At 42.1% G+C, this 14224-nt stretch overlaps 1 protein-coding gene across 1 annotated transcript; it reads right to left on the bottom strand.

Annotated features, from left to right (window-relative positions):
* Positions 1-264: 264 nt before the first annotated feature.
* Positions 265-13039, bottom strand: LOC124711964 (cuticle protein 7-like). Its single transcript, XM_047242245.1, has 4 exons — positions 12994-13039; positions 7657-7839; positions 4059-4254; positions 265-1173 (listed from the first exon to the last, which is right to left on the bottom strand). The coding sequence occupies exons 1-4, from the start codon at positions 13006-13008 to the stop codon at positions 1112-1114; spliced, it is 456 nt and encodes a 151-aa protein (XP_047098201.1). The 5' UTR covers positions 13009-13039; the 3' UTR covers positions 265-1111.
* Between the last annotated feature and the right edge of the window lie 1185 nt (positions 13040-14224).

Here is a 14224-nt window from a genome sequence, read left to right as displayed (position 1 = left end):
TAAGAATTCAACCTGCTGTAGCAGGGATGAAAGGAACATATTCGTCTTTTTGCCAGCTGGTACATATTATGAAGTCGCCCAGCCACTGATACTTAGTGCTACTCGTGCAAAGCTCCAGCAGGTTGCTAGCCTACTACGGATATAATTGTGAATTAATTCTAGGTCAATAGAAATATTAACAACACGTCTACTATAATTTTGAATTAAATTTATGGTGGTTTCATTTTTTTACATAATAGAACACAAGAGTACATAGCGGTTAATATCAAATTATCATAAAAAATATATTACAGTGTTCATTTACTATATGCGGAAGGTAACCATACGACAATGCAGTTTCATCTAACGTGTACACTGAAGAATGTAGGTTTTCGCGTTAAGTGGGTAATTCCTAAACTGACACGGATTTTACTGCCTTACACTCAGACTAAACGTACAACGTGGTAAGAAACAGCCTGAAAAGCTTGTAAGGGTGTTGCAGGATAAGTTGTGCTGCGATACAGCTGTTAAAAAAAATTCCATACGTTGCGACATTTCCGAGTTATTTAGCACTAAAGTTAGCCCATCAGCCGTTGCACGCGCAAATTCAAATAGCCTGCCAGAGAGCGTTGCTAAACGTGTTCGTCGTTTAGTTTCCTCAAACCGAACAAACGTAGCCTCTCCTCATTTAGCTTAAATTTATCACTTCCGAAAAAGACACATTTTAATTGGTGATGAGCATTTCAACAAGTCGTAACTTACACACCCACAAATGTCTGTGCATTTCCACATTTTAGCTCGTGCAAGTGCTTGAATTTGCTCGCATGTCGACGAAATTGCCTAAGTTCAATGCTAAGAAACTCGGTAACAGCGCAACACATCGAATTTATTTCTTAACAATTATTTCCCAGCACAGCCTCCCCTGCAACACCCTTACAAGCTTTTCAGACTATTTCTGAGCAACCTGTATGTCTGGATGCCAAAAAAGCAATGGCTTTTCTCTTATTTCCTTTCACATCGTAATATAGTCCAGCAGTTGTCATCTTTTACGAGTTCACTACGCAGCTATTGCTTCGCCTCGTGTTAAGGACGTCCTGCATTCTGTAACTCTGTGTTTTCAGGTACGACGCCTTCAGTAGTGTGCGTATCCTGGCCGCGGTCCCACTTCAGCGGCGCCCGCTGAAACACCGTAACCTAAGGAGGAAAAATAAAATCATCAGCAATAAAACGAAACGGGAAAGAAATAACAACTAACAGATTGTTCAGCGTCTGTTTCGTACCATTAATGATTGACACATTTGCGACTTTAATACAAAGACATTCTGCTACGACAGCATCAATGTTTCTGTAATCAAACGTCAGTTTCGTTTCACAAGTATAAGTCACACAGTCGTAGTTTTTGCTCTATACGCTGTAATGCACTGTGAAACAACAGGCCTGAATCTCAACTTGAATGTCATATATAATATGTTACATTTAATTAAATAAAACCGAGTTAAACTGTGTAAATCTTTACTGGTTAAGAAATTCTCACATAGTCTATTTCACGGCAACACTTGAGGTCCATAGAGATGGTAAAAACAAAATTTTATAGACGATCTCACAAAGACTCGTCATGGACCAAGCCTGTAACCAATACGTCCTTATCTTATAAAACATCCAACAAGACAGACAAGTGTTTTTGCAGTTCTTACTCACGCAAGAAGATGGTTTTATTAACGTAACTAAATTCGTTCATGCGCGTCTACCGTAGGAATAACCACTTCGGCATGTTTTATAATTACATTCATTAGAATACTGTGACCTGATTTTTAGCAATTGAGAAAGCAACAGGAATAAGGCACAGATTGTAGCATGTAATTTTAGGTACAACTTTATTCTTGTTTCATCATTATGTATACAGTTGCTTGGAAGTTTTTATAGATTTGTAATAATTCATTAACTCCTCCCTTGATATGTAATGGCTCTCTTATGATGACGACTGACTGCTCGAAACCAGTTACTGCATAATGAAATTCTTTTATGATTGTCACCGTCTACATCTACATATAAGGAAATAAAAGATCTATGAAGACCTTTGTAAGAGACTGAATGAATAAATTGATTCCATAGAAAATCAGTAGTTCGAATAAGAGCGTAACTGCTGTCTACGTAGTTTTTAGAGGTTTCTGGCTGTGTAGTTTCATTAATAATATGAAAGGTAGTACTGCCTTGACGTTTGTTCTAAATACTTTACAACTGAAAATGAAATATACCTTTTTTAAAGGACGTCATATTCGCCATTGACCGTTGAAGTTACGTGTTTCAATTGCAATTTCGGTCTTAAGTACATTATCAAGTGCTACTGCAAAAGATTTTGCGTCAACACATTTCAAAATTTAAAATCTCCCGAGATGTGTACATGTCATTGTCAGAAATGAGCTCGTTCACTGTAACAATATACACTATGTGATCAAAAGTATCCGGACACCCACAAAAACATACGTTTTTCATATTAGGTGCACTGTGCTGCCACCTTCTACCAGGTACTCCACATCAGCGACCTCAGTACTCGTTAGACATCATGAGAGAGCGGAATAGGGCGCTCCACAAAACTCATGGGCTTCGAACGTGGTCAGGTGATTGGGTGTCACTTGTGTCATACGTCTGTACGCGAGATTTACACACTTCTAAACATCCCTAGGTCCACTGTTTCCGATGTGATAGTGAAATGGAATCATGAAGGGAGACGTGCAGCACAAAAGCGTACAGGCCGACATCGACTGTTGACAGAGACCGCCGACAGTTGAAGAGGGTCGTAATGTGTAATAGGCAGACATCTGTTCAGATCATCACACAGGAATTCCAAACTGCATCAGGATCCACTGCAAGTACTATGACAGTTAATCGGGAGGTGAGAAAATTTGGATTTCATGGTCGAGCTGCTGCTGATAAGCCACACATCACGCCGGTAAATGCCAAACGACGCCTCGCTTGGTGTAAGGAGCGTAAACATTGGACGATTGAACAATGGAAAAACGTTGTGTGGAGTGACGAATCACGGTACACAGTGTGGCGATCCGATGGCAGGGTGTGGGTATGGCGGATGCCCGGTGCCAGCGTGTGTAGTGCCAACAGTAAAATTCGGAGGCGATGGTGTTAGGTATAGTCGTGTTTTTCATGGAGAGGGCATGCACCCCTTGTTGTTTTGCGTGACATTATCACAGCACAGGCCTACATTGATGTTTTGCCGGCGGCGGTGGTCTAGCGGTTCTAGGCGCTCAGTCCGGAACCGCGCGACTACTACGGTCGCAGGTTCGAATCCTGCCTCGGGCATGGATGTGTGTGATGTCCTTAGGTTAGTTAGGTTTAAGTAGTTCTAAGTTCTGGGGGACTGATGACCACAGATGTTAAGTCCCGTAGAGCCCAGAGCCATTTGATGTTTTAAGCACCTTCTTGCTCCCCAATGTTGAAGAGCAATTCGGGGATGACGATTCCATCTTTCAACACGATCGAGCACCTGATCATAATGCACGGCCTGTGACGAAGTGGTTACACAACAATAACACCCCTGTAATGAAGTGGCCTGCACAGAGCCCTGACCTGAATCCTATAGAACGCCTTTGGGATGTTTTGGAACGCCGACTTCGTGCCAGGCCTCACCGACCGACAACCATACCTCTCCTCAGTGGAGCACTCCGTGAAGAATGAGCTGCCATTCCCCAGAAAACGTTCCAGCACCTGATTGAACATATACCTGCGAGAGTGGAAGTTGTCATCAAGGCTAAGGGTGGGCCAACACAATTCCAGCATTACCGATGGAAGGAGCCACGAACTTGAAAGTCATTTTCAGCCTGGTGTCCGGATACTTTTGATCACGTAGTGTAGCAGCATTAAAGGAGCGCCAAGCTTCGTACATCGTGCAGTGATGCAAATTACATGAACTATTGCCAACGGTAACATCCTTAACATGCAACGTTGTAAAATAAGTATTGTCTACAGTCAACGGCGAAAATGATGTCTTTCAAAAAATTCTACGTGACTGTGAACCCTAACCGTGAGAAGTTAATCAAGATAGACTTGTGTTAAGAGTGTCTCACCATGGTGCGAGTGGTGTACGACGGGGTGGAAGCCGGACTTGTCGGCGTGGTACTTGACGGTGCGCACGCTGCCGTCCGCCTCCTTGAGCGAGTACTCGCCAGTCACGACGTCTCCGTCGCGGTGCTCCTTCTGGGAGTGGTGGTCCCCTGTGTGCCCGTCAGACACACCGTACTCGAACTCGTACTTCGGGTACGCCTGTGAGAGAACATTGAAGCTGGTCAAAGTAACATCAACAATCACTGTTAGGATAATACCTCCTATAGTTTAAAAATCGATTACTCATTAACATTGTTCAGAAGTTTGGCAGTAACATGACAGAGACAATATGTGCTGTGACTGTGATTGCGCATACTGCATATGTTTCGGGCTTTGAAGAATCGCTATACTAAGTATCCTATAGCGGAGTACGTATGTCCTTTGATCCACAGAAACGTAAAAAGTTAAATTTCTTATGTGTAGTTTTATTCGGAATCTTTCTCACGACATATTTGCGCAAATATTTATTCACATGTGAAAGCCACTTAAATTAAATTAAATTATTTTTTCATTCGTTTCAGTTGTGATCATAAAACAAAGCAGTCCGTGGGTTGCCGTGACTCACCAAACGGAACTGTCTACCACTGTTGTTGCCCGCCTTCGCTACAGTTTATATGCGTCGGACATTCAGCACTGATTTTCATTTTAGTGGCAGCTGTTTTGCCGTTGTAGTGTTCATCGTGTATGACAAAAAAAAAAGCAGCAACAGTCACACCAGACTGAATCTTCCATTCTGGAGCAAAGTGTCTATACTATTGTAAACCTCGCTCGCAAATTAAAATTTTCTGCTGCACAACGACTTGACCCAGGAACTTCTTTTTCCCGGGCAATGCTCTTAGCGACTGAGCTATCCGTATACGATTCGCAAATAGGGGGACCGTAATTTCTTTGGACAAAAGCGGGAGTTTCATACCTGCTCTTGGTCAGAAAGTGGGACAACTTATAATCTATCGTTAAAAATGAGAAAACCGGGTACAGAACTATCATAGTGCTTCATCTGTACACGTATCAGGGTGTACCGACACAATAAATGTCAATTACGATTGTTAGTTTATAAAATCGATAGTTAGGATATTTTTTAACCGGTTTGGAAATATTTGAAAACAATCCTTTGAAAATCGTGACAAATTAATAATTTCTTTCAAAGTCAGGACAGATTTTTGAGGCTCAAAAACGGGACAATCCTGATTATTGGGGGCGTTTTGTCACCCCATTTACGAGGGATATCACAGCTCCAGTTTTGCTAATACTTCACTACTACTTTCCGAACTTCCCAGAATCTCTACCGAATACCTAATGGAATTAGCGTTCCTAGAAGAAAATATCTTTTTCTTTCTTCTGTTTCTTCCGTTTCTTTTGGTTTTGGCAGTATTAGTTGGTGGCCTGATCTCCTTCCTGACGTCACCTGGGACGTTGTTCGTGTACGCCATCTGTGTGGGTCTGTAGAATATCTCTTGTTCAAGTCTGAGAAGTTTTCTAAATATTTTCGTAGAGAGTATCTGAGGCGGGATGGAGGTACCAGCCCAGTATTTACCTCGTTGGATGTGGGAAACTGCCTGAAAACTATATCAACGGTGGCCCACTCATCAGCCCTCATCGTTATTCCTAGAGACGGGACCGATGACCGTTGCAGTCTGGTCCCTTTAATGCCACAAACCTAGAGACGGATCCGATCCGAGGCAGGCTAGGTTCCCCAGCCGTAGCCATATAATATTATATGTTCCCAGTATTAAGTTTTTACTCTGCAGGGGGATGTGCTCTGAACTTACTTTTCTAGGAAGATGAAAACCGTGTGCCGGACTAGCACCATAACTTCGCCTTTTCTGTGCAATGCTCATCCGGCAGTGAGGATGGACGCGCAACGTTTCACCACAAAGTTTTAATCTACAATCACATTGATATAAACCGTCATACGTTGCAATAGTATTAACCACTATGGGGAAAATGACCTATTCATTTTGAAAAAATCCTATATTGAACTGCCTTGTGATATAAGTAGTGCAAGTTCTGTAATGACCAAGATAAGGAGAAACTTTTATGAGTGTAATTTGAAGGAATATGAGTCACGGTGCAGTAGGTTCTGTTAGCTCAAGATGATTATAAGTTGTTCAATGGAAAGTTTAACCAAACATTCGCGCGCGTCTTCAGTCATTCTGGTTTAGTTCCACATTACTTCAAGAGAATGGCACCATGGGTTCTCTATAACGAAACCCATTTCCTTTTACATTCTTGATCGTTTCTAGTAACCGACACGTTAACAAAACAATAAAACGTTCAATACGAACAAAATGGTGCTTTGGCGCCATTTCTGTTGTAATGGAAGGAAGGGAGATTACAGCTTACGGTCCCGTGGACGATAAGGTAATCAGACACAAAGTACAAACTCCAATGGGACAACGTGTGAGGGAGGAAATTAGACGTGTCCATTTGAAAAGAAAGCATCTCGGCATTTACCTTAATCGATTTAGGTGAACAACGGGCACACTAAATTTGCAATTAAAACAGAAAACAAAATTATGAAAAATGACATTTTAATTAACCAAAGATTTAAGCAAGGTTGCAGCCTTTCTCCATTTTTATTCAATTTACATAAAAATGACACGATTAAAAATGGAGTGAAGAAACAAAAAAGAAAAGGCCTAAAACTAAATAAGGACTAGTATACAAAAACATTAATATACACTGCAACTATAATAACCACTCCTGGAGGAGAATTATAATGAGATATTTAAATCAAACAGAATTGGCCAAAATTATAGTTTATAAACATCAATAGAAAAGACAAAAGTAATAGCATTCCAGGGAAAATAAGAGGTGCTGTTAGAAACAGTGATAGAAAACGAAACAGTGAAGCGCGTAAGTCATTTTGACTACCTGGGCTGCGACATTTCTTTTGATTATGGTAAACACATAAAGAATAAAACACAACAACTTCGGGATAGCTGTGGAACAACAAAAAGAACATTAAACATAGAGGTAACTAATGAAACGCAACTGGAAGTCTATAAAACACTACCTGTTCCAGTGCTACCTTACGAATCTGGGGCTTGGACAGCAAACGAGGTAGACATAAATCGATAGTGACGTCAGAAATGAATTTCCTCAGATCATTTAAAGAATGTAAACTAAAAGCTATAATATTAGCTATAAGCTTAGAATATTTAGTATAACAGAAAAAGGTGATACATATAAGCAGAAAGGGCAGCAAGATGTAGACAGACTGCAATAAGACAGTTATCCTGAAAAAGTTTTGCAGTGTATACTCAAAGCGACCTAGGTCGACCCATGGAGCGTTAGAGCTAAGACACTTAGGCTGCAACAGGTTCCTTGAACCTAATCAATGAATGTAGATGATAATGATGGACAGATCAATCTGATCCATCAAATATCGGGCATGCAGCCGCGCAAATAACATTTTATTTGCGCGGCTGTATGCCCGAAATTTAATGGACTATTCATTACGCCACGAGAAGTTGATAATGCACATTAATCTGGATTGCTAGATGGTGATTTGAATCCAGACTATTGGCTACCTCACTCGGTAGCGCTGCTGTGCCTTACCACGTAGTCGACGCTGTGTCCTCCGTGTCCGTGTCCGTAGCCCACGTGTCCGGAGTGTTCCACGGTGACTGGGTGGGCAGGACCCACCACGGGACCCGTCTGGTGGGCGTACGAGTGGGCGTGGCCGCACATCGCTCGCTGACAGCCGGCGGCCAACACAGCCACCAACAGAGCCGACAACATCTGCAGGCACACAGGAAAGGAGCGTGCTTTAAAGACTTTAGCAAACTGATCTACTTCAGCAGAAGTACGAATAAACACGCCATGTGTGAAGACCGTTTGGGAGACACTCGCAAAACTTCCCGTTTTGTAAGAAAATCTTGTCGTTTATTAACGGCGTCAGTTGACAGTGTAAGGTGACTACCAAGTGCCGATGTCGACACGCCAAGGAAACATCCACATGCATGTCCTTTCTCGCGTTAATCAAAAAGCTAACTTCACTAAACGTATTCCTTTAACTTTGTTAAACGTTAAAGTGGCATTTTACGGGACATTTATCAGAAGTTGAATTTATTGTGCATTGTCCACACTAGCTTCAGATCCACAGCTGCCAATTTCTGAAATCCCAAGAGGCTCTCCAATGCTTCTTTGTCGTATTCTTTTAACCGGATTACTGCTGTTGGCTCCGCTGTCGATATATAAATGTCCAAGGTTGATTTTTCTTTATGCTTTCCACAACCGGACCCTACCTTCATCGTTCCTTCAAATTGTACATACCGTGTATCATGTGATCGCCTTATGTGTTGTCTCAAATCGTTAAGCCTCGAAGTGTGAGCACGGTTTACAATCGGAAAGCATTTGTCCACCCTATCTGTATACAAAATTAAGATAGTCTCTTAAACGCTGCCACGGGTTTTCATCAGATCTTGAGATAAAGAACTATTTTATAATTTAGTTTCCGCTATCAATCCACTAACAAAAAGTATTTGGTTAAAGCTAGCTCTGTAACCAAACGACAGGCAACACCTAGTTACTGTCCGTCGCACTCGATTGTTTACATCAATCGCCGGCACCCCGGATCATCCACACACTTACACTTCCCGAACTTACCAGACCTCAATTTCCGCGGGCGACACGGCGTGATTTTTGTCAGCAGGCCTCGAACTTACGATTAACGCACTCAAAGAAAGTGAACGAAAGATAGAGTCCGATAACGTTTCTTAAAATTAAAAGTTGATCCGATACTCGAACGATACTTCGATCATTAACGGTTAAAGGATTTATGGTCTTATGCCTGGTTATCCGTTTCTGTACTTAGGAATAGTTCAAAACTAAGAGCCGTCATTATTTATAATTTTTGTAACCTAGATATTTAGCTTTATTTCCTTCTATGCATCACATTTGGAGCCGTAGTTCCACGCAAATGGTAACGAGCTAGTGTGCGGCATGTTCGTAATAATCGGGGAATACATTTCTGCAGTATTATACTTACGGAGAAGATACAGAAGATAGAAGAATGTTATTCTAAATTGGACATAATAGTCTTACACGTATTGTGTTAACAATCACAGCTGGACTACTGGACTTGCAAGCAGCAGTTTCTGGCTACCGTATGGGTATTGGTTTCTTGGAACTAGATTGTAGACGCTAAGATGGGACCTTTCCTTTTGTAGAATCATTCTCGACATTTTTTTTTTCTTTTATGTCATTAACATACGGTAACCCTGCAGCGGAACAAAAGTTGCCGTTAAAGTAATTTCAGTGTTGCAGTTTGCCACCGGAGCTGCTGCTGGTAGGGTTAAAATATTACATTTTCATTATATCCAATGGGTGGACGTGGTGGTCTATCGGTCAGAGCATCAGACTGTGGCTCTGGGAGTCCTGGGCTCAATGCAGATAGGGGTGGGTCTCTAACTACAGTCACGACAGATTGTATCACTGTGGAAGCCAAACAGAAACTGTGATTTAAACTGGCAGTTTATGTAAATATAATGTACAACCTGTCGAATATCGAATTTGATACGATTTATTGTATCATTTGGTAGTTTTCGAGCCACAGCAGCATCATCTTCACCTTGAGGTGTGTAAAGGAACATTATTGTATTTTCTGTAAATTACTGCACAGTTTCCATTGCGAAATCGTCTTCAAATTTTTGCTTGAGTCAGAGCCCAAGCACTCGAATCACAAAGCGGTAATAACATAGGCATTTGGTCGGACTATACAATTAAATATTTTATTGCAAATGTATCTACACCGATGTGCCGATATGATCGCCTATGTAATAAAGTGTTGGTCCACTGTACAGGAGCTGTTCTGCTTGATATGGATTCTACAAGTCGTTCATAGGTTTTCAGAATAACACGGCACCAGATGTCTACTCACAGGACAAAAATTCCCGTAAATTACGGGACGGTGGTTTGTGGGCACGCAGCTGGCGCCCCATATGTGTTCCATTGGGTGCAGATCAGCGGCATTTGCTCACTAAGACGTCAATATGAGTTGTGTCACCTGCTGGAAGATGTTATCGCCATCAGCGAAAACTTTAACTATGAAGGGATGTACGGGGTGTTCAAAAAGTCTCTCCGCAGTGCCGTATGATTGTTAGCTGCGCGTGACATATGTTTGTTCGCCTGTCTGGGTTATTTCCCTTCAAGTGGACTCTCCCAACATTCTACTGTTTCGTTTATCTCAGCCAGCGTCAGTAGTATCATTGGTGTGTGTCGTTACGTGTTGACGTGAACGTTTAAGTTTAGTTCCTTTGTTCGTTTGTTTCGTTTTTGCCACTGTTAAAACGCTAACCATCGAAGAACGTGTAGTTTTAGCCGAACAAGTGTTCAAAGCTGGCGGAAAAATACACAGTTTCAGTTCGTCAAACATTTAATTCAGTTTTCCCGGAGACAACACTCCCACATCGCGATACTGTGGGAGATTTGATTAACAAATTTCGAAGTACGGGTTCAGTGACAGATGCACCGAGAAGTGGTCGTCCTAGCGTTTTGTCTGAGGATAAACTACTCGATATTTGCGATAAAATGTCCATGAGCCCGAACAAGTCAGTAATAAAACTCGCCCAGGAAATCGATGTTAGTGTCGGAACGGTCCACACAGCTGTAAGGAAAAAATTAGAACTTTTCCCATACAAAGTGACAGTCGTGCAAGAACTGAAAAATACTGATCATGGCAAGATACTGCATTATTGTCAATGGTTCAAAAATTTCGTTCAACAAAATGGAAGAGATATTCTTAATGAAACGTTTTTCACTGACGAAGCGTAGTTTCATTTACCCGGGTGCATGAATTCGCAAAATTCTCGTATGTGGAGTACTGCAAATCCATTGTGTATTAATGAGGAACCACTTAATTCTGTGAAAATAGGAGTTTGGATTGCAATTTCTAGACGTCGGATTGTGGGTCCCATATTTTTCAACAAAACAATGAACGCACAACGATACTGCAGTGATATTCTGTACGCATTCATAGGAGAACTTGTGTTAAATGAAATACTGAACGGTTATTTTCAACAAGATGGTGCAACCGCACATACAGCTCGCGTTTCAATGTCACTGCTTGCTGATGTTTTCGATGACCGCATAATTTGACAGGGACTTTGGCGTCCACGATCGCCTGACCTGCCACCATCTGACTTTTTCTTCTGTGGTGCAGCGAAAGCAACTGTCTATAAAAACAGCCCAAAATCCATCCATGAATTGAAAACTGTAATATCAACTTTCACTACTTCTGTTACAGAAGAAATGTTACAGCATGTGCTTGGAAACATTATTAAACGAATTGAATTGTGTATTCGAGGAGTGGGGGGGGGGGGGGGGGGACACTTCCAACATTTAATGTGAAAATTTGTAAGTAAGAATGAATATTCAATAAATTAATAACTTGTATTTCACTGAGTTTCATTTCTGTATATTCACTGAGGCATGCGGCACTCCGGAGAGACTTTTTGAATACCCCGTAGGTGGTCCACAATAGTGTTCACGTAGTTCACTGCTGTCATGGTGTCCACGAGTCTAACTACCATAGCTCCCTTAGAAGCTGAACTCAATCTACCCCAAAGCCTAATTCTGCTTTCACTGGTCTGCATCTGTAGATCGCTGCGCGTTTCAAGCAGCCATTCGCCTGGATGAACGCGTGTAAGGATCCAGTCATAGACCTAATGTGAAAAGAAAGGCGATTTACTCGACAAGGAACACATTTCTATTGATCCACGACGAAAACTTAGTGACACTGTGCCCGCTGCAATCGTAACCGACGATGTCGTTGCGTCAATGGAGGAACGAGGAGCTCCGAAACACTTGTGCCTGAACCAGCATTGTACTCTGTCGTCAGATCTGCCACAGGTCGCTTCCTATCCTAGATTACACAGTAGGGGATCCTCCGACAATACGTTTTGCGATGAGACGTGAACCTCCAATACCACACGGCCTACTCGTTATTTCGCCGTCCTTCAATAACTTTCCATAAGTTCTCACGGCAGTAGTACGCAAACAGCTGACCAGCTTCGCCGTTTCAGAGATTCTCGTTTCCTGCCGCAGGGCCACAAGAATGTGCCCTTTACAATGAAACGAATACCCCTAGCTGCATACAGGCGTTGATGTAAGTCAACGGGCACAGTTGAAACTGTGTGCCCCGACCGGGACTCGAACCCGGGATCTCCTGCTTACATGGCAGACGGTCTATCCATCTGAGCCACCGAGGACACGGAGGATAGTGCCACTGCAGGGACTTATCTCTGGCACGCCTCCTGTGAGACTCACATTCCCAACTTATTGCCCCGCACTATATTCATAATGCCCCTGCCCATTATACTCATTGGATGTCCGAGAGAAATATATAATGTGTCCTTTGTCAAAACCGCTTGTTTCAGTGGATTTCCGAATTTGCTTCCCGTATCTTCGCCACACCGTATCTATGACTGCCCATTCGTCTCTCCTCGGCTTACATTCTTTCCTTACTGCGTCACGTGCCCGCAACACCATCAGGTGGGCATTAATCATAACGTTTTGGCTCATCTGTGTATAACATCCGTGATGTAGTATTCCTCTTAATGAGTGTAAGCGCATAATAGACCGTGTATAGTGACATCTCGCGGCCAAATATCTCCCGCATGTTTTTTCCATTGTGCGGTTTACGGAGTACTTGGCACCTAATCCAAGTATATTCTCATACTTACAAGTATATCCATATACCACACAAACAATTGAAAAAGGCTTCCAGTTGAAACTGTGTCGTAATGAACGTGAAATAAAGCTATATTTAAGTCTACACAGTAGCAGTCAGTATGTTGTCATTCAGATGATTGTGATCCCTCATAACTAAAACATTATGACGAGTTGTATAGTTATCAATCGTTGAATATTGCTACAGCTCTCAGAGTAACTCACTTGTCCACGAGCCATGTCTGTTTCCTGCCTGGTCCTTGAATGGCTACCGCGGTTGACTGGTGCCTCAGATGGGTGTTACGACCTATTTATACACACATCAGCCCGGCGCCCTGCGTAACTCCCTAAAAAACTACCTGCTTCGCTTCTTGTTGCGTTGTCAGGAATTCCAATTTTCAGCTGACGTGCGCGCAGTTTCTTGCCGGCCGTTAGAGGATGCAGAGAAACAGGAGCGGCGAAAGCTCACGTGCACCTGACTGCCGTTTGGCCGAATATAATTATGTAATGAACAAGAAAAGTCATTCACGCTCGATAAATTTTAGCGCGTGTTCGTTAACATTTGATTTGGACACCGTGTAAGGAGAAAGCCATTTCCATAAATAACTGACTATCGCAATAGTCTCTGTGCCTCCTCTGTCCCCTTACTCGAGAACTATTAATATAAGCCCACAGTAACTAACCAGTTTCTCTCCGTGAAAATGAAAACGCTATTTCAAGAACTCTGCAGTGCATTAGAGATTTTTTGGTTAGTTACTTCCATATTCGTTAGACCAAATTCACAATGAACTTTAGGGGTACAACGTCTAATGTGTCAGTTGAAGAAAACGTTACAGGGAGTTGTATCTATGTACATTTCAAGATTTCGTTAGTGATATAGGAGGGAATGTTAAGGAGAACCAACTTTAAACTACGTTTGAAAACACTCCTCCTGTCTACCAGACATTTCATTTAATTGGACAGACTATCAAAGAGTGTTATAGCTGACTATTGGACTTCTTTTGTTCAAACGGGCGTCTGCAAAGAGTTACAAAGGCATTTGCTTCCACATTCCTTCCTCTCTTAACGACTTCTCAGTGACCGTACCAGCCCCCCGTCGGAGGTTCGAGTCCTCATTCGGGGATGGGTGTGTGTGTTGTCCATAGCGTAAGTTAGATTAATTTAGACTAAGTAGTGTGTAAGCTAAGGCACCGATGACCTAAGCAGTTTGGTCCCATAAGATCTCACCACAAATTTACAAAATTTTTGACCGTACTAGGCGTCGAACTTACATTGCTTACATTGCTTCCTGTTATTGCTGGGAAGGTTAACTTGCAATGTTGTGAGCAGGCCACTCTGATACTGAAATTATAAGAGTTGAATTTTCAATTGCCTTTCTAAGTATTGCCTTTCTATCTAACGTTTTTTGCTGTTTGTTGTTTGGATATGCTGACGGCTTTGTATCGCCAGCGGTTGA

This window comes from Schistocerca piceifrons, chromosome 8 (assembly GCF_021461385.2).
Source record: "Schistocerca piceifrons isolate TAMUIC-IGC-003096 chromosome 8, iqSchPice1.1, whole genome shotgun sequence".
NCBI lineage: Eukaryota > Metazoa > Arthropoda > Insecta > Orthoptera > Acrididae > Schistocerca > Schistocerca piceifrons.
This window is presented reverse-complemented; position numbering and strand designations above follow the sequence as displayed.

Excerpts from the sequence above, each read along its gene's own strand:
- LOC124711964 (XM_047242245.1), bottom strand. Across the intron at positions 4,255-7,656 it reads GACACAGCGTCGACTACGTG|GCGTACCCGAAGTACGAGTT; the intron begins GTAAGGCACAGC and ends GTTCTCTCACAG. Across the intron at positions 1,174-4,058 it reads CGTACACCACTCGCACCATG|GTTACGGTGTTTCAGCGGGC; the intron begins GTGAGACACTCT and ends TTTCCTCCTTAG.